The 27,843-nt window shown below is 38.8% G+C and overlaps 1 protein-coding gene across 4 annotated transcripts in view; it reads left to right on the forward strand.

Annotated features, from left to right (window-relative positions):
* Window positions 1-492: 492 nt before the first annotated feature.
* SLAIN2 (SLAIN motif family member 2) overlaps window positions 493-27,843 on the forward strand; it is a 75,327-nt gene continuing 47,976 nt past the window's right edge. The window contains exons 1-2 of one of the 4 annotated variants that reach the window (XM_020879771.2): window positions 493-1,170; window positions 27,172-27,320. In XM_020879771.2, the coding sequence (XP_020735430.2) occupies window positions 782-1,170; window positions 27,172-27,320 (538 nt within the window). In that variant the 5' untranslated portion in view covers window positions 493-781. The remainder of the gene's footprint in view (window positions 1,171-27,171; window positions 27,321-27,843) is intronic. The other 3 variants (XM_070458024.1, XM_020879751.2, XM_020879761.2) reach the window with 3 other exon arrangements.

The following is a 27,843-nucleotide window of genomic DNA, read 5'->3' on the forward strand; positions in this document are numbered from 1 at the left end:
CTTTCTCATTTTCAGAGGAAGAAACGGGTCACAGATGGTCTGCGGCTCCTGCCAGAGCCGACAAACCCCTATTTCAAGAAGGCATCGACTAAATATTTGTTGAACACACGAAGTAAACTCTTTCCACCGGGCCAGGCTCAGCGCCCACCAGAGAACCCGCTTAGACGGAGAACAGGATCGGACGCTGGACCCACAGGCGGGTGTTCAGCCAAAGCTAAGTGGGGCTAAGCGTCTCGACTTGCAATCTTAGTCCCGTCCGCCGCCTGGGCCACACCCCCTCGGGCCCCTCCTGCGCTCGGAATCGCTCGTCTCATCCTGCGCAGCAGTGACCCGCCTCCGCCAACGCTCCGAACACGTCCCTTCCGGCGTAAGGCCCGCCCCACACGGCCCCACCCAACCAGCCTCGCCCGTGGCCACGCCCCTCCGCCAGATCTGAGCTGGGTTCCTAGCGCCGGTCGGCGGCCGGTCCACCCACGACGCTCTGAGGTCACCCACTGGGCCGGGCTGAGGGGGGCGGAGGGACGGAGGGAAGATGGCTGCCGAGGCCGGATATTGGCGCCGCCTCCCCCAATCCTGGAGCCGGCGCAGATGAGGCGGCTCGGCTGGGTCCGGCGACGCTTGGGAACCGGAGCAGGAGGGACACTGGCTGTGGGGCCTGGCCCTGCTATATGCCGGCGCCTCGGCTAGAGTGAGCGGCGGCGGCAGCGCCTCTTTCCTCCGGCTCTTTCCCTGTCGCTGTGAGTCCGAACGGGTGGCGGGCGGCAGAGGCAGCGGGGCCGGGATGGAGGACGTTAACTCCGACGTGAACGCGGACCAGGAGGTGCGGAAGCTGCAGGAGCTGGTGAAGATGCTGGAGAAGCAGAACGAGCAGCTGAGGAGCCGCTCCGGAGCCGTGCAGGGCGCCGCCTCCTTCGGGCCCGGCAGCCCAGTTCGGGCCGGCGCGTCCACTCCCTCCTCCGGCACGGCGTCTCCTCGGGGCTTCCCCTTGGGCCTCAGCGCCAAATCGGGCAGCGGGGCCGTGTCGGGCCCGAGGCGAACGAGTAGCGAGGAGCTGCGGGACGCCACCTCCTTGCTGGCAGCGGGTGAAGGCGGTTTGCTGGACGAGGTGGAGCCGCTGCGGCCCGAGGAGCTGGAGCGCCTGTCAGGCTGGGAGGAGGAGGAGGAGAGCTGGTGAGCGCGGGGCTCCGGGCCGGGGCAGGGCGGGGACGGGCCCCGGGGCGGAGAGCGTCTTCCGAGGGTCCCCCGGTAAGACACCTCGGTTTGTGTAGCGGGCTCCGCTTTCTGACTCATGGATTTCTTGCTTTGGCAGCGGTAAGGTCAGCGAGAGTTGGGGGGTCGAGGCTGGCGAGAGGAACAGGGTTTGTAGCTAGTTCTTCTCTGGGTGGGGGACCCTCTGGGCTTCGGGCCCCGTTGGGGTCTGGGGACTGGCACAGCCTAGGAAGGGCTGCTTGCCGTGGGAGGAGTCGGAGATGGGAAACTGCTTTTGTAGGAAGGGATCTTGCTTTGTGTGAAATCCTGGCTTTCGGATGGTGGCCTGGGCATTTTGGGTGTCGGGGAGGGGGTCTGCTTGATGAGGTGTCACCCGGTGCGGGGAGCAGACCTGGGTAATCGAAGTCCGCGCGGTGGTCATCGTTTTGGACCAGTGGGAGTTGGGTACATTTCTGGTGGCAATGGGGAAACCGTGTGAATCAGCACTCCTCCTTGAGTAGTGGGGTGAAGCTTGCTTTGTGTGAAGAGGGCAGAGGATGGTGCCGCTTTGTGTAAGAGTCAACGGTGGAACAAGAGCCCGGACTCTCATTTTTTAAACAAGAATTGGGTCTGGCGTTTTTCTAAGCTGTGAAGTGACAGTTTTCCAGCTTTCATTTCTATGTCATTCTAGAGGCAGAGAAAAAGAGCCCTATTTAAAAATGTGAACCGAACTGTATTGTCACAAGCTACTTGATAAAATTGTGACCCACGGCATAATATCACTTCCATATATAGAGAGGACATGAGAGGCGGTTTCCTTCGTGTTTTATGGCAATTGCATAAAAATATCTGTGGGAAATTCTTAATTTGTCTTTTTTTTAAAGTTGTAATCTTTTAGCTAAAGTATCTGTTCTTTGTTGAAATTGAAACTTCTAACTTAGTGAAATTGAAATCCTTCATAGACTCTGGTTTTGCAGGGCTGCAACTTTACAGAATGTCCTGATATAGTTGAGAGCTTTGCCTGGATTCAGGCCCTGGCTCTGCTACTCACAGCTGTACGACCTTGGGCAAGTTACTCTGAGCCTCACTTTCTTCCTCCTATTTGATGAAGAAAATAATAGTTCTTTATTCTATAGAGTTGTGAAGATCATGTGAGATAATCCATGTATCCTTTTAGCATGGGTCTGGTATATAAGCTTTCTGACACTCACTGCTATTACTCTTAAGCCAGGTTGTTAAAATTAAGAAATATTTATTTAGTGAATGCTTCCAGGATCTTGTGGGAGATTCTTAAATTTGATCCCTGTTCATTAAGGCAGTTACATTCTTGTTGGGATGGGGTTGCGAAGAGTTGGACCGGACTTGGTGACTGAACAACAAAATAAGAAATAGGCTAGGCAATACATAGTGAATTGCTTAAAAGATTGATAGGGACCAAAAGTACTGAGTGCTGAGAAATTGGGAAGGAAATAATAGTCTAAGGTAGTTGGGAAAACTTTGAGGAGAGGTGGAGCCTGAGGAGTGAGGGGCATTTTATGCTCTGACAAACTGCTAGAGCAGAGTCAGAGATATTTGTAACTCTCGATTAGAAAGGTTTGAAATACAGAGATACTCTTGAATATATGATGTCAAGCCTTTATTTTACTGCCAAGTGATACCAAATATAATTAGAACTGACTGTGGTAGTGAGTTTTCATATTAGTGTGAAGTCATGTGCTCACAAAGGAATCCTAGGTATGTATACACTTTAAAAGAAGTGAGAATCATCTAAATACCATCACATGCCTCTTCCAAGTGATGATGATAATAATGCTCTTAATAATAACGAGGATTAGCTGCACTCATCCCCCATTTTAGATGATATATTCTTAGAACAAACTAACTCCGATTGGAGAGGCTGATTAAGTCTTTTGCTGCTTTGGTTTCTGAGCATGGGGTTTGTTCAAGTAAAGTAAGTCTTTTAAAATATTACGCCAGAAGTTTCTTTTGGCCAGTTGGTTCCTGGTTATATGTCTTGATATTATAGATGTCCTACCCTTTTTCTGAAAAGATTTGTGTGAATTAAAAGTTTGAAAATCATGTTTAAAGTGTTTTTGGAGTATGTGTATGAAGTATTAAGTTATAAAGGGTGGTGGGTGTTAGTAGCAGTGAGAGGAAGATTTTAAGTCAGGAGTTTTTCTTAGCAAACTAAAAATCTACTTTCTGTAACATACACTTTTCTTTCTTTTTCATTTAGGGAAATTTTTTTTTCCTAAATATATACCACAAAATGCTACTCCTGAAGGTGTTAGTAGATATTGTGTGAACAAATAATTGTTGGTCTGAGATCAGATATATCTGGGGAAAAGGTTCAAGAACAACGAAAGAGGTTTCTTTTATGCTGAACTTTTTTGATAATGCTAGTATGTGTTGAATAGTAAATCTCTAAGTGGTATGGTTTGTCTCTTAAACTTATTTGAGCTCCCAAGGAACTAGTTTCTGTAGAACACACTTAGTAACCAGTATTGTACTTAGTGGAGATGGAACTGGCAACCCACTCAGGTATTCTTGACTGGAGAATCCCATGGACAGAGGAGCCTGGTGGGCTGCAGTCCATGGGGTTGCAAAGAGTCAGGCATGGCTGAGTCACACACACAGTACTTTTAGTACTGACTTTCACTTTTTTTTTTTTTTAAGACCCATCTTCATGATACATTTTATACCATCGTTTAGTACACACATGTATGTGAATAATTGAAACAGTTTCACAAAACTATACTTAGTATATATGTTAAAGCACTAGGATTTTCTGTTTCTTTAGGAAAAACTGCTGGTTACAATTCACTAAGCTGATTTGGTGATCCGTTAATGGTAATTATTAGTTTGAAAAATACTCTTATTTAAAAAACTCTTATAGAACAACTCAGAAAAATCTAGAGAAGGAAACTTACGTTATTGTGTGTCACGCAATGCCAGGCAACTTATAAATAATTTTGTATTTAATTGCATTTAATTTTTTATCCATTTATGAGGTAGGTATCATTTTTCAGGTAAGGAAACTTAATCACTCTCTAAGCATCAAATAGCAGACAGTAAATGATGGAGCCAGGATTTGAATCCAGGTCTTTGTAACATCATAGCTTATGTTGTTCCCACTTTATTTTGCTTTCTCCAAGTATGATTCCTTTTCCACCTGAATAGCCCCTTACAATATTTGAATACTACCATCATAACCCTACTGACTCCTCCCTACCACACACTGAGCACTCTAATCTCGAGAGTAAAACAACCTCAGTTTGTTTCCTTCTTGTTATTTAGCCCCTAAGTCGTGTCTGACTCTTTTGTAACCCTATGGACTATAGCCCACCAGTCTTCTCTGTCCATGGGATTCTCTAGGCAAAAATACTGGAGTGGATTGCCATTTCCTTCTGCAGGGGATCTTTCTGACCCAGGAATCGAAGCTGCTTCTCCTGCCTGGCAGGTGGATTCTTTACTACTGAGCCACCTAGGAAGCCCTTTAATCATTCTAACTTAATGTAATTCTCTCATCTTTCAACCGTGGTCATTTTTCTCTTAATAAATTCTACTTGTTCCTTGTCATTAAATGTCTTACCCAGAACTGTACTCGGCATTTTAGATGATATTTGACCAGTGTGTGGTGGATATGTTTTGCATGAGCTAAATGCTGTTATTTGGAACCAAGTATTTCATTAACAGTTTTGACTTCTGTTACTTACACTTAATATGAGTCAGTAGTTTCAATTACACTCTGTATTTTTATACATGGGTTATTAAACCAAGTCTTCCTAACCCTGGTTTTCTTTAATGAATTTTTTTAGCTTAAATATTAAGTTTTTATATTTTGTTAGTCTTGATTTAGGCATTTAAACCTATTCCTTGCAACTTTTTTGGTCATTTTCATATTTTGTAGACATACCTAATGGGTCTTCATTCAGGTTGTTAATAACAATATTAAAATTACAGAGTAAAGGGCTCTGAAGTATGCAGCTTGACTAGACTTCCTCCAGATTAACATCATTAGTCTACATACATTGTGGTTGTTCAATAAGTATTAGTACTACTTATCAAGCCTATATGTCATTTTGCCTATATGGATATTATGAAAGATTTGGCCAAATGTCTTGCTGTAATTAAGTTATATGGTGCCTACAGAGTTCTTACCTACAGTTAAATAAACTTATCAAAATAGAAATTGCAATTAATTTGGTTTCACTTGTTCATGATGAATCTTCTGGTTTTTTCCTTTTCTATCTTTACATTTTGTTTAACATAATTTTGAATTTTGCAAGGAATCAGTCAAGCAGTTTATAGACATTGCTGCTTTTTTGCTTTGGCAATTATATTTCCTCTTATTCAGGCTTTTGACCCTTCCATGATATTTTGGATCAACAGCAATAATTTGGTGATACATTTTCAGTTATTTTCCATTATTTAGAAGAGTAGATCTAACCCTGTTTCAAGCTGCCTTTCAGCTTACTATCACCTTGACTCAATTTGAACTTCAATTTCCCTCAATTTAGCCTCCCAACAATTCAGAGTTTGTAGTTCAGTACTGTCGGCTGCATACATATTGCTTCTGTGCAGCAGATCCCCAGAACCCTCCCATCCTGCGTGTCTGAAACTTTATACTCACAGAACAGCAACTCCTCACCCCTACAACCCCCAACTCCTGGCAAGTACTGTTCTGTGTACTTTATTTCTGTGAGTTTAACTACATTAGATACCTATAAGTGGAGTCATGAAGAATTTGTCCCTTTGTGACAAGCTTATTTCACTAAGCATGATTTTCTTAAGGTTCATCTATGTTGTAGCATAAGATAGGGCTTCCTTCTGTTTTTAAGGCTGAGTAATAGTCCGCTATATGTATATAACACCTTCTTTTTCCATTCATCTTTTGGTGGATGCTTTCATTGCTTCCATTTCTTGGCTGTTGTGAAAAATGCTGCTATGAATGTGGGCCTACTAATAATCTGTGCAAGTCCTTGCTTTCGCTTCTTGTGGATTCATAACCAGAAGTGGAGTTTTTGGATCAAATGGTAATTCTACGTTTAATTTTTTGAGGAGCCACTGTATTGTTTTCCACAGCAGCTAAACCATTCTGCATTCCAACCAGCATTACACAGAGGTTCCAGTTTTTCCACATTCTTGCCAAAACTTACTCCGATTCATTCTGAGTTTTTAAATTTTTAAATTATTGTTGGCTGTGCTGGGTCTTCATGGCTGCGTTGGGCTTTCTCTAGCTGTGGTGTGTGGGCTTCTCATTGAGGGGCGCTCTCGTCGCAGACCACGAGCTCTGTGGTGTGTAGCCTCAGCAGCCGCAGCACGGGCTCAGCAGTTGCGAGGCCTGGGCTTAGTTGCCCAACAGCATGTGGGATCTTTCTGGGCCGGGGATTGAGCCAGTGTCCCCTACATTGCAAGGTGAGTTCTCTACCGCTGGACCACCAGGGGAGCTTCACTCTGAGTTTTTATATGGTGTGAAGTAGGGGTCCAAGTTAATTCATTTTGCGTGTGGGCATCCAGTTGTCTCTGTACCATTTGTTGAGAAGACTTTTCTGTCCCCATTAAATTGTCATCACACCTTTGTCAAATTCAGTTGCTTATAAATGTGTGGGCTTATTTCTGGACTCTCAGTTCTGTTCTGTTGATCTATCTGTGACTATCCTTGTACCAGTACTACACAACCATAATTACTGTAGATGTGAAATGATTTTGTTTAAGATTGTTTTGGCTCTTCAGGGACTTTTGTATTTTCATATGAATTTTAGGATCAACTTATAAATCTCAACAACAACAACAACAAACCCCTGAAATTTTGATAGGGATTATGTTAAATCTGTAGGTTAATTTGGGATTTTAAAATTGGGATCTTCACCAGCCCAGGTTGGGTGCATGAGACAAGTGCTCGGGCCTGGTGCACTGGGAAGACCCAGAGGGATCAGGTGGAGAGGGAGGTGGGAGGGGGGACCGGGATGGGGAATACATGTAAATCCATGGCTAATTCATTTCAATGTATGACAAAAACCACTGCAATGATGTAAAGTAATTAGCCTCCAACTAATAAAAATAAGTGGAAAAAAAAAAAATAAAAAAAAATAAAATAAAATTGGGATCTTAACAGTATTGATTTTTAATTTTTTTCAGCTTTTTAAATTTTCAGTGTAGAAGTGTTATGTTTCTTTTGTTAATTTTATTTTAGTCATTTTATTCTTTTTTGATGTCACTGTAAATGGAATTGTTTTTCTTAATTTCATTTTTGGACTTTTCTTTACTACTGTATAGAAATACAGTTGATTTTTGTATATTGATGTCATTGTCTCTTGCAGTCTTACCGAGGTTGTTTATTAGCTTTGATAGTTTTTTTGGTGTGAATTCATAGGATTTTTTTATATATAAAATTATGTCATCTGCTGATAGAGATAATTTTACTTCTTTTTTCCCAGGCTGGATGCCTTTTATTTCATCTTCCTGCCTAAATGCCCTGAAACTAGAACACCAGTGTCATGTTGGGTACAAGCAGTGAAAGAAGACATCCATCAGTGTGATTTTTATTGCTCTTTTATTTTTAATAATTGCTAACAATTATTTATTGCATTAACACATGATGGATACTATACTAAGCACTTTATATGCTGTAATTCATCTTTTTGATAACCCAGTATGGTCATTCTATTATTAATCCCCATTTTAAAGGTGAGGAAATTAAAGCTTAAATAACTTGTTTATAGTCACTCAAATACATGGACAAGGTAGGATTGGAACACAGATACTCTGACTATATTTAAACATTTTCAACCGTTGTGTGTCCCACTCTTTGTGTCCCTGGACTGTAGCCTGCCAGCCTCCTCTGTCCATGAAATTTTCTAGGCAAGAATACTGGAGTGGTTTGCCATTTCCTCCTCTAGCAGATCTTCCAGACCCAGGGATCAAACCCACAGCTCTTGTGTTTCCTGCTTGGCAGGCTGATTTTTTACCACTGTGCCACCTGGGAAGCCTTTACCTAATTCTAATTATCTGTATTTTTTTATGTTATTCTTCATAGATTTGTACTGTTACTCACCTTTAGCTATTTTATATCCCCCCTAATTCTTTTGATCATTTATCTTTTAACAGCCTGAGCCCTAGGTACATTTTTGATTCCTTTATCTGATGACCTCTTTTGGTACTTATTGTTTTTGTGCTGAAGTGGCCTTTAGAGCCCCGGGAGGCAGACTATAGTCCCACCCTTGTCAACTGCATGACCTTGTCAGCTGCTTACTGTCTGTGCTTGAGACTCTTCATTGTTTGTAGAGTTCATTATTATACCAGCCATATAGAATTAAATATCTGTAAAGCATTTACAAGTTCTTGGTACAAATTAAAAATATAGGTGTTAGCTTTGTCATCATCATCACCATTTTATTTAATTTCTACACTGGCCTGTCTTTGCAGTGAACTTGAAAAATTTAAACGTACAGAAGTAGAATGAACAATGAAATGAACCTTTACTTATCACTTATCTTTAACACTTACCAGCTCATGCCATTCTTGTTTCATCTATACCATTAAAACCTCCACCTTTTGGACTATTTTGAAGTAAATTTCATCTCAAGCATCCTATCATTTCATTACTAAATATTATAGTAGAAGATATGGACTCTTTTTAAAAATAACTACAATACCGGTTTCCCTTCTTTGATATCATCAAATGTGCTCTGAATGTTTTTAGATCATCACTATTACATCTTTTCTTTGTACTGGAACTGAAATTTGTATTAGGTAAGTAACATCATTCATATTTTTCTTTGGCCTGTTGGCCTATAGTCAGCTCCTGTGATATCATCCTTAGTTTTATAATTGTTTAGCATTTTTAATTAAATTTAGTTTTAGTGTCTCTGTGCTTTCATTTCTTAGTTGCCCCTTGGCAGGTGGAATCTTCCTGGACCAGGGATTGAACCTGTGTCCCCTGCATTGGCAAGTGGATTCTTATCCACTCCACCACCAGGGAGGTCCCCTTAAAAGGTTTTGAGATTGGAAATCTAAATTGTTCCTCATATCCTGGTAAATTTGCTTTACTTTAAATCAGTCTTAAGTTTATGAAGGCACTTTCACTCAGACCGCTCATCAGTAAATTTTATCGATACTTTCCCCAACTCAGAGATAGATAGGTATGTAGTTTTTACTTACTGTATTTTTTTTCCTCATAGCCCTTCACTTTTGAGAATGGACTTTTATTACCTGACCATTTTGTTTCACGTATGCTTTTTGTAGGGGACCGTTGGTAGAATTTGTAATTTAATATGATGAGCCCAGGTTTATAAAGCAATTTAATTTGTATACTTGCCACCACTTACAATTTGGCAGTGGCTCACTGATTAAAATCTTAAAGTTTTGTCTGCTGGATTCTTCTGTACCAAAGATTTTAAAGTAACGTGGTCTGTGTGTGTATTAATTGAATCAGAAGTTATACATCAGATGGGCATTTTATTCCCTTCTTAGCACTGGTTTCCCAGTGATTCTAACATGACTTTATATTTTCTTTTTTCTTTAATGGAACAAATTCTTAAGAGCCTGTATGTGTGAGCAGCCCAATGTTAGAACAGTTAGAGACATAATAATGCGTTTTTCTTGCTTTCTTAAAAAATTGAATTTGACCAAGAAGGGCCACATGATTGGTAAAATACATTACAATCATTATTGTTTGAGCATGTTCTTTATACCAAGTATTGTATAAGGCATTATATGCATGTTAAATCATTTAATCTGTTTTGAATTGTAATTGTATTTATTGTTATCCCCATTTTTTTTTCAATTAGGGTAAAATATACAAAACAAAAGCCTCACCATTTTAATCACTTTCAATCACTTTTCAGTGGCATGTGAAGCACATTTGTGTTGTTGGGAGGTCATCTCCACTATCCTTCTCTAGAACTTTACCTTTAGAAATTGAAATTCTGTATAAACAGTAACTCCCCATTCCCCTATTCACCCTGCTTCCAGCCCCTCACCACCACCACCATTCTACATTCTGTGTCTATGAATATGACTATTCTAGGTACCACATGTAAGTGGAATCATGTAGAATTTATCTTTTAGTATCTGGTTTATTTCATTTATTGTTGTGTCTTCAAAGTTTATCTCGATCGTATTGATAGAAGGTGTCACATTATCTTACTTGTCATCTTACAAGTAAGGAAATTAAACTCGAAGTCACAAGCTAATATAGTTGAGATTTATACCAAGCCTTAAAACCATGCCTGATGAATAAGATTTTATCTTGATTTATTTAACCTGTAGATAGATTGATTTTTTAAGATTTATTCTGTATAACTCTGGAGATCATCACTAGGACAATAGGTATACATTGTTGTTGCTCAGTTGCATTCGGCTCTTTGCAAACCCATGGATTGTTCTGTACGCCAGGCTTCCCTGTCCTTCACCATCTCCTGAAGTTTGCTCAAACTCATGTCTATTGAGTCAGTGATACCATCCAACTCTCTCATCCTCTGTCATCCCCTTTTCCTCCTGCCTTCAGTCTTTCCCAGCATCAGGGTCTTTTTCAATGAGTTGACTCTTCACATTAGGTGGCCAAGGTATATATTAGAGGTAAGCAAATATTTAATTAATAGAAGGAAAATGTTCTAGCAGAGCTGTTCCTAGACAGTATGAACTGCCTTTAAAAAGTGTTGTGAGTAGCTTTTAGCAGTAAAAGTTAATTGTCCTGTGGCAAGGGATGTTAGAAAGAGATAAAAGTTGAATTTGATTACTTCTAAGTGTTCTTTTAAATTCTGTTTCTGTGATTAAAATATTGTAGTCTTTTGGGAACATAAAATACCTTCAAGACAAAGCACTAAGCTTAAATGTGGGAGAGATCTTTAGGCATCATGGAGTTTTTATAAATCTATGACACATTTCTTTGAATATCCTTAGTAATGGCAGATTCTTTTCCTGCTGAGGGTAGGTTTGAGTTTTGAAAACTGTCTAAAGTCATCATTATGCCTAGTCAATAAAAATGGGTTAAGAAGATACTTGACGCTCTCAGCAGTGTTAAGTCCAGTTCACCTTTTTCCTAGATTTACTTTGCTGTTGTCAGGAAATTTCATGAACGTTCAGGCCTGTTACCTTTTAATGTTTGTTCTATAGAGTATCTTCTTTTTCTCTCTGAAATTCTGAATTTCCCACTTGGTTTACTTCCTCTTCGATGTTACCTATTACTGTTTATGTTTCTTTTTAGAGCATGTGTAATATCATAATGTCTTCTTTGGTCTGTCTTGTCTGGATTGTGAGCATTTTAAGCAGAGGGAACAGTATCATATTCATCTTTGTGTATCCAAACAGGCTTTCAGAATCTTGTGAGTAGTAAGAGTTCAGTTATATTAAATTGAATCAATCTGATTGTTAATGATAAATTGGAACTAGGTGAAGCTGAAAATAATGAGACCAAATTTTTTGCATGACTTGCATGACCCCAATGCCAGTTACAGTAAGGAATTTCACACGTAGTCTGCGTAATGGCGTTATTGAAACTGTACTCTCCCAAGAGTAAATTAAAATACTGTCAAGATACAGTGTCTTATATAAAAAATCAGTTTCAAAATTGTCTCTTTGGTAGGATAAAAAATATACCTTTTTTATGCATCTTTGTACATTTTATGATTTCTCAGTTTTCTGTTATGAACACAAGTTGCTTTTATAATTAAAAAATCCTAGTAATAAATCCTACTGATTTTAGTCAGTTTCACTAGTCTGTGGTCACACAGAGTAGGGATCGTAATACAACATGATGGATGTTTAGGTCACTTCCATGTCTCGGCTATTGTGAATTGTGCCACAGTGAACATTGTGGCGCATGTGTCTCTTCAAATTATGGTTTCTCTGAATATATGCCCATAGTATACCATAGTGGGATTGCTGAATCATGTGGTAGTTCTGTATTCAGTTTTTTAAGGAAACTCCATACTGTTTTCCATAATGGTTGTGCCGATTTACGTTCCCACCCACAGTGTAGGAAGGTTCCCTTTTCTCCACACCCTCTCCAACGTTTATTGTTGGTAGATCTTTTGATGATGACCATTCTGACTGGTGTGAGGTGATACCTCATAGTAGTTTTGATTTTCATACCTCTAATAATAACTGATATTGAGCATGTATTTGTGTGCTTTTTGGCCATCTGCATGTCTTCTTTGGAGAAATGTCTGTTTAATTTTCTTGGTTTTTTTTTTCCCCCACCCATTTTTTTGATTGGGTTGTTTGGTTTTTGTTTATTTCTTTGTTTTATTGAGGTACATAAGTTGTTTGTATCTTTAGAGGTTAATCCCTTGTTGGTTACTTCATTTGCAAATGTTTTCTCCTATTCTGTAGGTTGTCTTTTTGTTTATGGTCTCCTTTGCTGTGGAAAAGCTTTTAAGTTTAATTAACTCCCATTCGTTTATTTTCATCAGGAGACGGATCAAAAAGATATTACTATGATCTGTAGTCTGTTTTTGTTGGGGGGAGGGATTCAAACAGCTTAATTTTCCAAGGATATCAGATAAAGAATTCTAAAGCTTTGAGTTCACATTCTGTGAGCCTTCTGGGTTTCTGATGTTGCTTGCTCTCCTCAGTCTCATTTTTGGGACTGCTCTGCATGCAGATCCCTGTGCCAGACTTCCTGAAGTACCTGGCTGGTGCTGATGCCCAGGTAGCCCAAAAGGGCTCCTCTTCTCCCAGATCCCTGCCTTCTTGCCTTCTGTTGGGAGCATATCTATATAAGTATATCAGTAAATTAGTTTAATTTTGACATGATTTAAAAAAATAATTTGGATAGTAAATAGCATTCAATAATGTCTTAATGTAAATGCATTGGCTTGTATTAATACTAATGTACTATTCCTAATAATGGTCTTCCCAGATGGCTCAGTGTTAAATAATCCTGCCAGTGCAGAAGACGTGGGTTTGATGCCTGGGTTGGGAAGATCCCCTCGTGAAGGAAATGGCAACCCACTCCAGTATTCTTGCCTGGAAAATCCCATGGACAGAGGAGCCTGGTGGGCTGCAGTCCGTGGGGGTCAAAAAAGAGTCAGATAAAATTTAGCAACTAAACAATAAAACAGCGACAAATTCGTTATAATAAAGGCTTGTGCTCGCCAAAGCACTCTGCATGTTGACTCCTGTTATGATAGTTTAGTAACAAAAGTGAACTTGTAAAAACATTTAGGTTTTAAGTCTTTCAGTAATACGAGTTCTTATTTTGCTTATTATTATTGTGTTCTGTTTACTCAAAAATCACATCCTCTGTGATCTTTCATTTGGGAATCTAATGGAGGATGTTGGCACCTTTAGGAACAAACTAGATTATTTAAGAGGAAGACTCACAAAATGCAAAACATACAGTTTGCTTTAATCTTGGAAAAGGTTCAAATTCTGGAGTAAAATTGCAATTTCTTGAGAATATTAAGGAACTATAGGGAAGAGAGTAAAAAGTGATTATATCTTCTTGAAATGTGAAAAATAATAGATAAGCAAGATAATGATACCATGAAGTTTATGCAAATACTTAGAAATAGAGAAATAGTGTTTAGTTAAAATTTAGAGGTTTAAAATTCATGAGGATGAATCAAACCATATCCCACTTCTAACAGTTTACTAGAAGGAGATTCCTCCCACGCACAACCCTCCACTACTCCATTCAAGAACTTCTGCTTATCTGTGAGAGAGTCAGAAAGTACCCAACCATGTGTGGCTGTTAGGGGTTGTTTTGTTTGAAAAATATGAGTAAGAAGCAAGGGGTGAGCCAGGCTAAGTCCACAAATAACCTATGAGTCTGATAAACTTGAGGAAATGGAATTTAATAGATGCTATCAAGTTAGTGAGGAGGTTTTAAGTATATGCATTTAGTGCCTAATTAGTACTGTATTTTATAATTATAGAGATTATATTGTATGTCTTTATTAATAGCTAGTATATACAGAAAGAGTAAATTAATAGTTGTAGGATGTGACTATCTTTTGAGTGAACCTGCTAATTTCCCCCCTAGGAGGGAGACAATGGGTTTTTCATTGACTTGTCATAGTGAAACTCTTGTTTATTATTGGTAATTTTTAGCTTGGGCTGATCTGGGGAGGATTGAAAAAACAAAATCCCCCCAAAAAAGATGAATCCTAGAAACCTGAATCTGGAGGTTTGGAATTTGATGAACAGGTGCTGTAGGTTTCAATGGTAGTACTTGCCTGTGACTGAGAGAGCTAACAACAAGAACTGTGTTAGGTACAATCATTTAGTTTCGTCTTAGTTTATCTTTGGATTCCTGGTTAGCACCATGCATGGCCAGTGGTAGCTACCACATAAACATTTGTTTAAAGGACTGATTTTGGCTTTATACTAAGCCTTCAAGTGCTTAGAGTTTAACTTGGAAACATGAGAACAGAATTTGATTCTCTGTAAAACCAGCAGTGAGAGTTGTTAAAAGAAAAATTTATATGGACTTAAATGTGAGAAAGTGAAAAGTGAAAGTGAAAGTCACTCAGTTCGGTGCGACTCTTTGTGACCCCATGAACTATGCAGTCCATGGAATTCTCCAGGCCAGAATACTGGAGTGGGTAGCCTTTCCCTTTTCCAGAGGATCTTCCCAACGCAGGAATCGAACCCAGGTCTCCCGCATTGCAGGCAGATTCTTTACTAGCTTCCAACAATGGGTACAGATAGATTGAAGGGTGTTTCTTGCCATTCTTTCTGAATCAAAAAGTGCAGGGATAAGAATGAGTGCCTCTTTTGAACAGGATGAAGTAAAGCCTGTGAAGATAGAAGTTTGTTAGGAAACAAGTAAGAAAGTTGGTTTAAAATTCAACATTCAGAAAACTAAGATCATGGCATCCAGTCCCATCACTTCATGGCAAATAGATGGGGAAACAGTGGAAACAGTGAGAGACTTTATTTTTGGGGGCTCCTAGATCACTGCAGATGGTGACTGCAGCTATGAAATTAAAAGACGCTTGCTCCTTGGAAGAAAAGCTGTGACCAACCTAGACAGCATATTAAAAAGCAGACATTACTTTACCAACAAAGGTCTGTCTAGTCAAAGCTATGGTTTTTCCGGTAGTCACATATGGATGTGCGAGATGGAATATAAAGAAAGCTGAGCACTGAAGAATTGATGCTTTTGAACTGTGGTGTTGGAAAAGACTCTTGAGAGTCCCTTGGACCGCAAGGAGATCCAACCAGTCCATCCTAAAGGAAATCAGTCCTGAATATTCATTGGAAGGACTGAAATTGAAGCTGAAACTCCAATACTTTGGCCACCTGATGCAAAGAACTGACTCATTGGAAAAGACCCTGATGCTGGGAAAGTTTGAAGGCAGGAGGAGAAGGGGACGATGGAGGACGAGGTGGTTGGATGGCATCACTGACTCAATGGACATGAGTTTGAGTAGGCTCCGGAGTTGGTGATGGACAGGGAAGCCTGGTGTGCTGCAGTCCATGGGATCACAAAGAGTCAGACACGACTGAGCAACTGAACTGCAAAAAGTTGAATCATTGACTTGGAGACCGTACTTTGCATGATCTCTGAAATCTAGAAGGAGGTTTTTGAGTGTTGGAATATCCTTAACAAAATGGTGTTTTGAAAAGAATAGTGTGGCAGTAGTATGTGGGTGGCAACAGGAGATGTAGCTATTTTTGTGGGCTACAAAGCCAAGTCTGATCTCTACTCACCTCTTGGGTCCAGAAACACATAGCAAAACTGGAATTCAAATCAGAGTACTGAGTCCATGGTGATGGTGTTTCCACTTCATCCTAACAACTTATAATTTATTGCAAAAAAAAATCATATCAAGCTAAATGATTTAAGATCATTTTTAATTCTTCTTATAAAACATTTGTGTGCTTAGTTGCTCAGTCGTGTCTGACTCTTTGTGACCCCATGGACTGTAGCCCGCCAGACTCCTCTGTCCATGGGGATTCTCCAGGCATGCATACTGAAGTGGGTCGCCATGCCCTCCTCCCGAGGATCTTCCCAACCCAGGGATCAAATCCAGGTCTCCTGCATTGCAGGCGGATTCTTTACTGTCTGAACCACCAGGGAAGCCCTATGAAAGTAATACCAAAATGACATTTTTAAGCAGTGAAGATGTTTTATATCTACATTGCTTATAGAGTTAATTTACACTGCTTAAAAATAGCATTTTGATCCTACTTTCTTATGTGAGAGAATTGATACTTTGGACCAAATACTTCTATGTTGTGAGGGGTGTCCTGTGTATTATATGATGTCTAGCAACACCTCTGGCCAGGCAGAAATGTCATATGTTGCCAGATGTTTCCTGGGGGCAAAATCACCCCAAGTATTGCGCTAAAGCATACTTACAATGTTTATGTAACCAGAAATATTTAGTGCTCTCTTGCAGGAATAAGTATCTGATTTAGTAACTTTGCTTCATATGCATTTCTAAGTCATAAAATAGTAATATTCTGAACATTAGGAAAAACTACTGTGTGCCAGGCAGTTATCTTTGGGAATAAGAATGGGCCATGAGAGATGATATGAATATTTCTGGCCCTGAGATGCTTGGAGTTGTATATGACAGAGAGTTAAATATATATAACTTGTATGTATACATACAATTGCAGGCTTGAACAGTAGAGGACTAGATTGGGTTTTCTCTCCAGGACATTGTTAAATACTTTCCCCCATCGCCCTAAAATGTATTTTATGCATTCTAACCATCTTGGTATACAGTACACTTTAGTAAGAAGGAATCCTTACATACTAACTCCTATCTTTCTATATCTATCTTTTCAAAAGAAAAAGAGAAGAGAATGTCTGGACTGGCCTTAATATTAACTTTAGTGCTAAAAGCAGAGTATAATATATTACTTGCTCTTCCTGCTCTGTCATGTGACATAAAGATATTAGCACTTTAATTACCTAATATTGTAGACTAACCTGTTATTGAGGTTAAATCCATATATTTGAATATATGTTTACCTTAATACATGTATTTTGATTTCTTCTATTCCTATTTGATTCATGTTTTTGCAAAGTGGACAAAATGTTCTAATTTTACAATAATTCAAAAGTCTAATTTCAGAACCTGTAGGAATACTGCAAATAGGAGATTCTCTGAGTAGACAGTTGTTTAGTGTTTATTGTATTAATAAATCTTTGTTACCAGTGTTTAGTGAATTCTGACTTGCTGCTTTCACATCTTTTCTCAGATATTTTTGCAGAAACCTCAACACTAAGGAAAATATATATTAATTTTAAAAACCTAAGCTTGGTTGACAAACCATTAAAAGTCAGTATATATTATTATTGGGCTTCCCTGGTGGCTTAGACGGTAAAGAATCTGCCTGCAATGCAGGAGACCTGGGTTCGATCCCTGGGTTGGGAAGATCCCCTGGAGAAGGGAATGGCAACCCACTCCATTATTCTTGCCTGGAGAATCCCATGGACAGAGGAGCCTGGTGGGCTACAGTCCATGGGGTTGCAAAGAGTTGGACATGACTGAGCAACTGACACACACACATACATTATTATTATTTAGGATTTGAAGGACATACCGTTTGCTAAAAGTTGAGACTTTTTAGCCGTAAGAACTATGGTTTCTTAAACAGCTGAAGTCTTGTTTAAGGCATTTCACTGATAAAATTAGCTGTTAACAAGCAAAATACTCTTAAGAGAATCAATATGGACCACACACATTTCATGAAATATATAGATGTGATACATACTGTTGCTACAGTTTGCAGCATCTGGTATAGTTTGAGCCTTCAGTCTTCCTGATGTCTTTTCTCAAAAAGAAACAACTCATTTTCTGATTGCTACACTCCCAGTTAATCTCATTGTTACTATTGTTTTCCCATGATTATGCCTCAACACTAGATGTTTGTCTTTTTAAAGAAGTCATTTCCCACCTCAGTTTTGTGGCATCCCAAGGAATATCAAAATTGTTTTTCTTTTCTTAAAATTAAAAAACCCACACCATACCAAAATGGGAATCAAAAGAATCATGAAATGAAAATGGAAGCATAGCGTGTCACCGTCCAAAAGTTTGAGATTTACTACTTTAAAACTTTTCTTCAATCTGTTCTACTTGCTCTGCCATTTTTTGATTCACTATGTTGTGTTTTGCTGACATACTAGCAATTTATATCTGTATTCTACCCTACAGCTAATGTCATTTTGGGGCTTGTAAACTGTTCTGTTCTAAGACTTTATTAATGAATTTGCCTTGCAAATAATCACCACTGTTATTTACTAAAATTTCAAAAAGATTCTTATTGCATATAAACTGAAGATACTTTTCTTCAATTGCATAATTACATATAAACTGAAGATACTTTATTCAGTTTCTTTGTGATTTTTTTCCTTGTAATAGGATCAATTACAACTTTATATTTTGTGGTTCATAGGGCTTAGAAGAAAGTAGGGAACAGCCATTAGGATGATTACTATATTGAAGTCTTTACAAGTATCTTTTGCATTTTTTAAAGTAATGGTATCAGTTGGAAAAATATGATAGTTAAGAGCAATTTTTCTCAAGCAATCATGGTTTTGCCACTTAACAGCTGTGTCACCTTGGGCAAGTCATTTATCTCACTGTGCTTCAGTGACCTCATTTATTAAACAGGGATTATGATAGTACCTATCTCATAAGAGCTGTGTTTTCGTGGTGGCTTGGTGTTAAAGAATTCACCTGCCACTGCAGGATATGTGAATTCAGTCCCTGGGTTGGGAAGATCCCCTGAAGAAGGAAATGGCAACCCACTTCAGTATTCTTGCCTGGGAAATCCCATGGACAGCGGATCCTAGCAGGCTACAGTCCATGTGGTTGCAAAAGAGTCAGGCATGACTTAGCAACTAAACAACAGCAACACAAGCCTAATAGTTTATTAAATTATGTTTAGATGTGATAGGACAAAAAATCTTGGGCTTCCCACATGGCACAGTGGTAAAGAATATGCCTGCCAATGCAGGAGACACAAGAGATACAGGTTCGATCCCTGGGTCAGGAAGGCCTCCTGGAATAGGAAATGGCAGCCTGCTGCAGTATTTCTTACCTGGGAAATTCCATGGACAGAGTAGCCTGGTGGGCTACAGTCCATGGGGTCGAAAAGAGTTGAACATGACTGAGCAACTAACACTTTATTCAGGATCAAATACTTAATAGTCTGGAAATGTCATTACTATTGCAGGGAATATATATTGAGCGTTGTAAAGACAGAGGCTCCAATCTTTTGCTTTGAGTATGCCTTACTCAGTAAATAGAGAAGGATGATTTTGAGGTATTCATATCTGATTTTCCTTAGCTTGAAAAGTTTTCACACCAATCTGCAGAAGTTTTTCAGTAACAATTTTAATACAGCTTTTATTTTTACTTTAAATTAAATCTTAACTTTATTAGCCTACTTTCAGCTGACTGCAACATGAAAAGTGATTATTGTGGTTATCTTAAATTCAGCAAAGTATCTCCAGTCTCCCATCTTATCCCCATCTTTTAATTATGTGTCTGCTATGTGTATGTATAGAAAAGTCAGGAGAAACCTACTCCAAACTATAAATATTAATAACCTCAGAGGACAGAATTGGTAGGGGGAAAATTATTATCACTTCTTTGTGGTTGTTCAGTCGTTAAGTCATGTTTGACTGAGACTCCGTGGACTGCATGCAGCACACCAGGCTTCCCTGTCCTTCACCATCTCCCAGAGTTTGCTCTAACTCATGTCCATTGAGTCAGCGAAGCCATCCAGCCATCTCATCCTCTGTTGTCCCCTTCTCCTCCTGCCTTCACTGTTTCTCAGCATCAGGGTCTTTCCAGTGAGTCGGCTCTTAGCATCAGGTGGCCAAAGTGTTGGAGCTTCAACATCAGTCCTTCCAATGACTATTCAGGGTTGATTCCTTTAGGATTGACTGGTTTGGTCTCCTTGCTGTCCAAGGGACTCTCAAGAGTCTTCTCCAGTACCACAGTGTGAAAGCATCAGTTCTTTGGCACTTAGCCTTCTTCATGGTCCAACTCTGACATCTGTATATGACTACTGGAAAAACCATAGCTTTGACTATACAGACCTTTCTGGCTAAGTGATATCTCCTTTTTCATATGCTGTCTAGATTTGTCATAGCTTTTCTTCCAAGGAGCAAGTGTCTTTTAATTTCTTGGCTGCAGTCGCTGTCCACAATCAGTTCAGTTCAGTCACTCATTTGTGTCTGACTCTGCAACCCCATGGACTGCAGTTCGCCAGGCTTCCCTGTCCATCACCAATTTCTGGAGCCTACTCAAACTCATGTCCGTCACGTCGGTGATGCCATCCAATCATCTTATCCTCTGTAGTCCCCTTCTCCTTCCGCCTTCAATCTTTCCCAGCATCAGGGTCTTTTCCAGTGAGTCAGTTCTTCGAATCAGGGGGCCAAAGTATTGGAGTTTCAGCATCAGTCCTTCCAGTGAATATTCAGGACTGATTTCCTTTAGGATTGACTGGCTGGATCTCCTTGCAGTCCGAGGGACTCTCAAGAGTCTTCTCCAATACCACAGTTCAAAAGCATCAATTCTTCGGCACTCAGCTTTATTTATAGTCCAGCTCTCATATACGTACGTGACTACTGGAAAAACCATAGCTTTAACTCTACAGACGTATGTTGGCAAATTAATGTCTCTGCTTTTTAATATGCTGTCTAGTTTGGTCATAGCTTTTCTTCCAAGGAGCAGGTGTCTTTTAGTTTCGTGGCTGCAGTTATCGTCTGCAGTGATTTTGGAACCCCCCAAAATAAAAAGTCTCTCACTGTTTCCATTGTTTCCCCATCTGTTTGCTATGAAGTGATGGGGCTGAATGCCATGATCTTAGTTTTCTGAATGTTGAAAAAACATTTTTTTTAAGGTTTGAAAACAAGTTTTAAATTTAAGCCAACTTTTTAAGTTTTAAGCCAATTTTTTCACTCTCCTCTTTCACTTTCATCAAGAGGCGCTTTAGTTTCTCTTTGCTTTCTGCCATATTTCCCCCAGCAGTCTTGATTCCAGCTTGTGCTTCATCCTGCCCAGCATTTCTCATGATGCATATAAGTTAAATAAGCAGAGTAGCAATATACAGCCTTGATGTACTCCTTTCCCAATTTGGAACCAGTCTGTTTTTGCACGTCCAGTTCTAGCTGTTGTTTCTTGACCTGCATACAGATTTCTCAGGAGGCAGGTAAGGTGGTCTGGTATTCCCATATCTTGAATTTTCCACAGTTTGTTGTGATCCACACAGTCAAAGGCTTTGGCATAGTCAGTAAAGCAGAAGTAGCTGTTTTTCTGGAACTCTTGCTTTTTTTGATGATCCAGTGGATGTTGGCAGTTTGATCTCTGGTTCCTCTGCCTTTTCTAAATCCCATCTGGAACATCTGGAAGTTCACGGTCACGTACTGCTGAAACCTGGCTTGGAGAATTTTGAGCATTACTTTGCTTCCGTGTGAGATGAGTGTAACTGTGTGGTAGTTTGAGCATTCTTTGGCATTGCCTTTCTTTGGGATTGAAATGAAAAGTGACCTTTTCCAGTCCTGTGGCCACTGCTGAGTTTTCCAGACTTGTTGGCATATTGAGTGCAGCACTTTCATAGCATCATCTTTTAGGTTTGAAATAGCTCAGCTGTAGTTCCATCACCTCCACTCTTTTTGTTCATAGTGATGCTTCCAAGCCACTTGACTTTGCATTCCAGGATGTCTGGCTCGAGGTGAGTGATCACAGCATCATGGTTATCTGGGTCATGAAGATAACTTTTTGTATACTGTCCACAATATATATTTCTAAATATATTACTAAAATTTTTACTTTTCCAAAATAGTTATATTCTTAGATTTTTTTTAAAAGTCACAAGTCATATTATACAGGCATGTGTGATGTATGGGTCAAAATATGATTTGTAATGATCAGTTTCTTAATATTCATATTGTTAGTATTCATATTCTTACATCTTTATTAGTTCTCTTTTAGCAGTATACATAAATTACATTTAATGCTGTTTAATTTCTTTGTATTGATTATTCTAAGGGAAAATGCAATATCTTGAAAGGCCAGTTATTTCAAACAGATTTTTTAATACTTTTACTAAGAATTTACATAAAATTCACCTGTTTGTAGTATTGAGTTATTTCCAGCATGTTTACAGAATAGTACAACCATGGCCATAATCTTGATTTAGAATATTTTCAGTATCCCCAAAAGAATTCTTGTATTAGCAGTCACTACCCACTTCTCTTTCCCCACCCTCTCTCCCATCCCTAGGCAACCTCTAATGTACTTTCCATCTCATAGATTTGCCTATTCTAGACATTCCATATGAATGGTATCATGCAGTATGTGGTCTTTTGTGGCTGACTTCTTTAACTTAGTTTAGTATTTCTGAGGTTTATCCATGTTTAGTGCTTTTATTGCTGCTAACAGTTTTTTACAGGTCTCTCTTCAACTTATAAATACCAACTCAGAAACTTCAGACAGGAAAAAAATGAATAAAGTAAGTTTCTTGTAATTCAAAGAAGGTTAGAGTTGAAATTTTCTTTTTGGTGGGACATGTCTAAGTAGATGCAAAGATGCTTTGTTAAAGCACCTTCCTTCACTATGTAGAGGGACACCTAGTATAGTCTTGCGACAGATACTTAAGGAAGGTTCCCTTGAAGAAGTGACATTTAACTGAGATTCAGTAGAAACTAATAATGGGCTGGCTGAAGTTGGACAAGGGGAAGGTAAGGTAAGCCCAAAGTGGAATTGAGCAAGGGATACAGCATATACAGATGACCTAGAAGCAAAAGTATTGGGCTTTCAAGACTAGAAATTAGTACCATATGGCTGTTATTTAGATTGGAGTGATGGAAGAGGGCGAGAAATGTAGCTTAAAAAAAAAGTGCTGCAACAGTTAGATCATTGCTGTGTCTCAAGGGTCATGGGAGCTGTGTTTTAGAAAAGACTATAAGGCAAAAGGAAACTGGCATGGTGACCTCTCTGGTGATCCAGTGGTTAGGAATCTGCCTGCCAGTGCAGGGGACATGGGTTTGATACCTGGGCCAGGAGGATCCCGCATGCTGCAGAGCAACTCAGCCCATGAGCCACAACTACTGAAGTCCATGCTCCTAGAACCCGTGCTCCAAAGTAAGAGAAACCACCACAAAGAGAAGCCCTGCACCACAACAAAGAGAAACTCCCACTCATTGCAACTAGAGAATGCACATGCACAGCAGAAAAGACCCAGTGCAGCCTATAAATATATATTAAAAAAAACTGGCATAGAATTTTTAGTAGAGTAATATTAATAGTCAGACTCATATTTTAGAAAACAGTTCACCTGCAGTATATGGAATGAATTGGAAGGGAGCAAGATCAGAGATTTTGAAATTTTAAAAAAAAGGACTTTTCTTTTTCAGAATCCTTTTGGCCATTCTGTATCTTTACATTTTCATGTAACTTTTAGAATCAGGCTGTCCATTTCTATAAAAATGCCTGATGATATATTTTAGGGATTGTATTAATTCTCTTGAAGTGAAGTGAAGTCGCTCAGTCATGTACGACTCTTTGTGACCCCATGGACTGTAGCCCACCATGCTTCTCCATCCATGGAATTTTCCAGGCAGGCGTACTGGAGTGGGTTGCCATTTCCTTCTCCAGGGGATCTTCCTGACCCAGGGATCGAACCCGGGTCTCCTGCGTTGCAGGCAGATGCTTTACTGTCTGAGCCACTAGGGAAGCGCCTAATTCTGTTGATCAGTTTGGAAGAATTGACATGTTAATGTTGAGTCTTCAGATCTGTGAACATGGTACATCTCTCCCATTTATTTAAGGCTTCTTTAATTTCTCTCAGCAATGTTTTACTGTTTTCAGTGTACAATTCTTGGAGTTCATTTGTTAAATTTATTCCTAAGTATTCTTTTTGATGCTGTTATTCCTAAGTATTCTTTTTGATGCTGTTGTGAATGGACTTGTTTATTTCATGTTTGAATTCTTCATCCATACATAGAAGTACAATTTTTTGCGGAGGGAGAGCTGTTGATTTTATATCCCAAGACCTTGCTAAATCTAGTTGATTTTATTTGCTTTCAGTAGATTCTACAAAGGATTTTTTATGTACAATATCATATTGTCTGTGAATAAAGACAATTTTACTTTTTCTTTCCCATATGGATGCCTTGAATTTTTTTTTCTTGCCATATTGCACTGGCTAGATACTCCAGTACCATACTGGATAGAGATGATAATACTGCACATCCTTCTTCATACTGTACATCCAGTCTTCAGAGAAGCATTCAGTCTTTCACTGTTAGATCTGTTTTCTGAAAGATTTTGTATAGCATTGGCATAATTTTTCCTTAATATTGATAAAATTAATAAGTGAAGGCATCTGGGACTGGACTTTGCTTTGCAGGGAGATTCCTCATTATTAATTCAATTTCTTTTTATAGTCTCTTCAGAGTCGCAATTTTTTCTTGAGTCCCAGTTGATAACTTGTATCTTTCTAGAAATTTATCTGTCATACCTCTTTTGTTGGCATAAAGTTGTTCGTGATATTCCTTACAATTTTCTTAGTGTTGGTAGCAGTGCTCACTCTTTCTTTCAGACTTTGGTAATTCACATGAAGGAAGCCATACACACAAAACACACAGTGAATGATTTCATTTATATGAAACGTCTAGAAAAGGACATGGAGCTGAAAGCACATTAGTTAATGCCTAGGGCTTGAGGTAGAAACAGAAAAGGGGTTTCTTTTTAGGGTGATATAAATTAATTCTAAAATTACATGGTGATAGTGGTTGGAGTAACTAAATACTAAGTTTATCAAATTCTACAGTGGATTTTATGGTACAGAGATTACACAGGTTGATTTTATGGTATATAAATTACATCTTGCAAAAGTTGTTCTTTTTTTTAAAAGTTGTAAGGTACTTTTAGCATCTTAAAAATACAGAAACTACTATAAACTGAATAAAGCATCAATAATTTAGAATCTATTAAAACATCATGATCTCCCCTATACCACATGAATGGTAGCTTTCCTGTTTTTGTTAGTGGCACTGTAATACTTTCAGTCACAAAAAGCTAAAAACTGTAGAACAATTTTGGATTCCTCCATCTTTTTTATTTCCTACCCTCATCATCAATTGTCACCAAGTCCTGCTGATCCTACATGTATAAACTACTTTTCTCCTTACAGATCCTATATTTAATCCCCTTATTGGCAATAGAGAATGCTCTTGCCTTCTGTTAACAGATAAAAGGTAATGTAGCAAACCGTCTATTCCTCAAGTGATGAAAAGGGGAAAACTGATTCAATAACCCTGTGTGTGCCAAATATCTTCTACCACTGTTCTCTTATTTCAGTGTTCCGTCACTAAAATGATCCCTAAAAATAAAACACTTTGGCCCATATGATATTGGTTCCAAATTATTTTTCAGTCAGGGAACCTTTGGTTGACATTTCACAGTACTTTTAAAGCTGCCAGAGGACACACAAGCTGTATTGTATGTAGCATGTAACTGAATGCCTCTTTAGCAAAAGCAAGTGTTTCCCTAACCCTAAATTTTAAAGAAAACTCAAACAAAAGTGCTTGCAGTAATTATACGTATTATCTCCTTTGCTCACCTCTTATAAACACATAGACTTCTTTAAAATAACTGCCTACTGAAAACATTTTTTTCACTCTGATGCTTTTGAATTTCTTACATAATAATACATAGTTTAATCAAGAGGGACTGCGTTCTGATGGACACAGCCAATTTATTGATGGCTAATATCATTTACAGTAGGTTGAGATTATCAAGTTTTGACTTGTTGATAAAACTTGAAAAGTATTACTTCATTACCCTGTTTCTGTTAAAATTAAATCATAGAGGCCCAGTGAGGGAGCAAAACTTCCACCTCTATCCAGCATCAACAAGATAAGGAAGCAGTGGGAAATGGGGCCCTTTGTCTCCCTTTCCCCACCTTCCATGTGTCAGTAGGACCCAAGAAAGGAGCTGATTTTACATCCCATCTATCGGAAGTATAATAATTTTGTTTACATCATAGATTTCACCTAAAGTGTCTTAATTTGGAAATCACTCTGGTTAGAGTCCAATTAACTTCACATTTTTCCTGTAGAGTCACATTTGAAATGAACATCAGTTGATACGATCTGAACTCATCTGAGGAAAAACAAATCAAGTAGGCTTCTCTTACAGCTCAGTCGGTAAAGAATCTGCCTGCAGTGCAGGAGACCCGGGTTCAATCCCTGGGTCAGGAAGATCCCCTGGAGATGGAAATGGCAACCCACTCCAGTATCCTTGCTTGGAAAAATCTCATGGACAGAGGAGCCTGGTGGGCTGCAGTCCATGGGGTCCCAAAGAGTTGGGCACAACTGAGCAACTAACACTTACTTACTTAGGAAATTAAAGTACATCTGTCTCCTGTCTTCTCACCTTTTTGTTTTTATATACCTTCTCCAGGAACTTATAAAATATGTCTTCTTTCTTCTTTACTGAAACTGAAGTAATTTAGAATATTGGATCATATTGTTATTAAGGATTTTTTTAATTATTGCTTTTTTCTAACATACCATCATTTGAAAAGAGGGCTACAGGGGGGCTACTGCTTAAGTAAAAGGAATGAATTGCCACTTATAAATTTTCATATGGTTTGTGGTAGGAAGGGAAATGGGAATTGGAAAGCAAGATATTTATCTGCCTTCTAGACAAGACCTAATGATATGGTTATGTTAGGGTGTTAAGAACTACTGAAAACAGAATGAACTATTGTAAAAACATGTTTCCTCATAGTTTTTGAATGAGAGTAAAAGAAAAATAAGACACACTTTAGGACTGGACAGTTGGCCTCCTTTGAGTTCACTTAATAGTTGAGATTTGGGTTTATATTGGTGGTTATAATGTTTTCTTCCTGTGCAGAAAGTAGATGTGGGTGATTTAAAAATGCTCCATCATTTTTTACTTCTCATCCCCCAACTTAAATCTGTTCAAAAGATCCCTTATTTTATAATCTTATGTTTAGTAACTAACATTAGTCTTTTTTGTTTTCTCCTAGGCTATATTCATCACCAAAGAAAAAACTTACACCAATGCAGAAATCGGTTAGTCCTTTAGTTTGGTGCAGGCAAGTTTTGGATTACCCAAGTCCTGATGTTGAATGTGCTAAAAAGTCTCTTATCCACAAACTTGATCAAACTATGTCAGGTATGTCTGTGATTTTACTTGTAAATTCACCCCCTTTGCTTTCTTTAATCAAAAAACAGATAAATGTTGAATGGTATATTTTTAGGAAGGCAGTTCCTTGCTTGGTGGTGTTTTCCACATCACATTGTGCATGCTGTTGTGAGGTTTTGCCATATGCACATAACCCTGTTCTGTTATTTACTTAATGAATTCTTTTTTTTTGTTTTTAATCTCTGACTATTTATTTAGCTTCATGATAAAAATATCTGTGAAATAATGGATTTTATGACAAGTTTTTTTTCTAATGTAAGCTAAAACAAATGATTATTTTAAAAAATGTTTTGTCTGGTATCTGAAATCATCTCACCAGCCTCAGGGAAATTCTGATGTGATAGAAAGATACAGATGGAGAACCTTAGAGACCTCCTTTTCACTTTTGTCACTTAGTTGCTTGTGACCCTGCGAATTACTTAACTCTGTTGAGCTCAGTTTTATAAGAATGATGAAACCTTATAAGTGTTATTTAAGGATTAAATGATAATGT

The sequence above is a fragment of the Odocoileus virginianus genome, chromosome 29 (assembly GCF_023699985.2).
Source record: "Odocoileus virginianus isolate 20LAN1187 ecotype Illinois chromosome 29, Ovbor_1.2, whole genome shotgun sequence".
Classification (NCBI taxonomy): domain Eukaryota; kingdom Metazoa; phylum Chordata; class Mammalia; order Artiodactyla; family Cervidae; genus Odocoileus; species Odocoileus virginianus.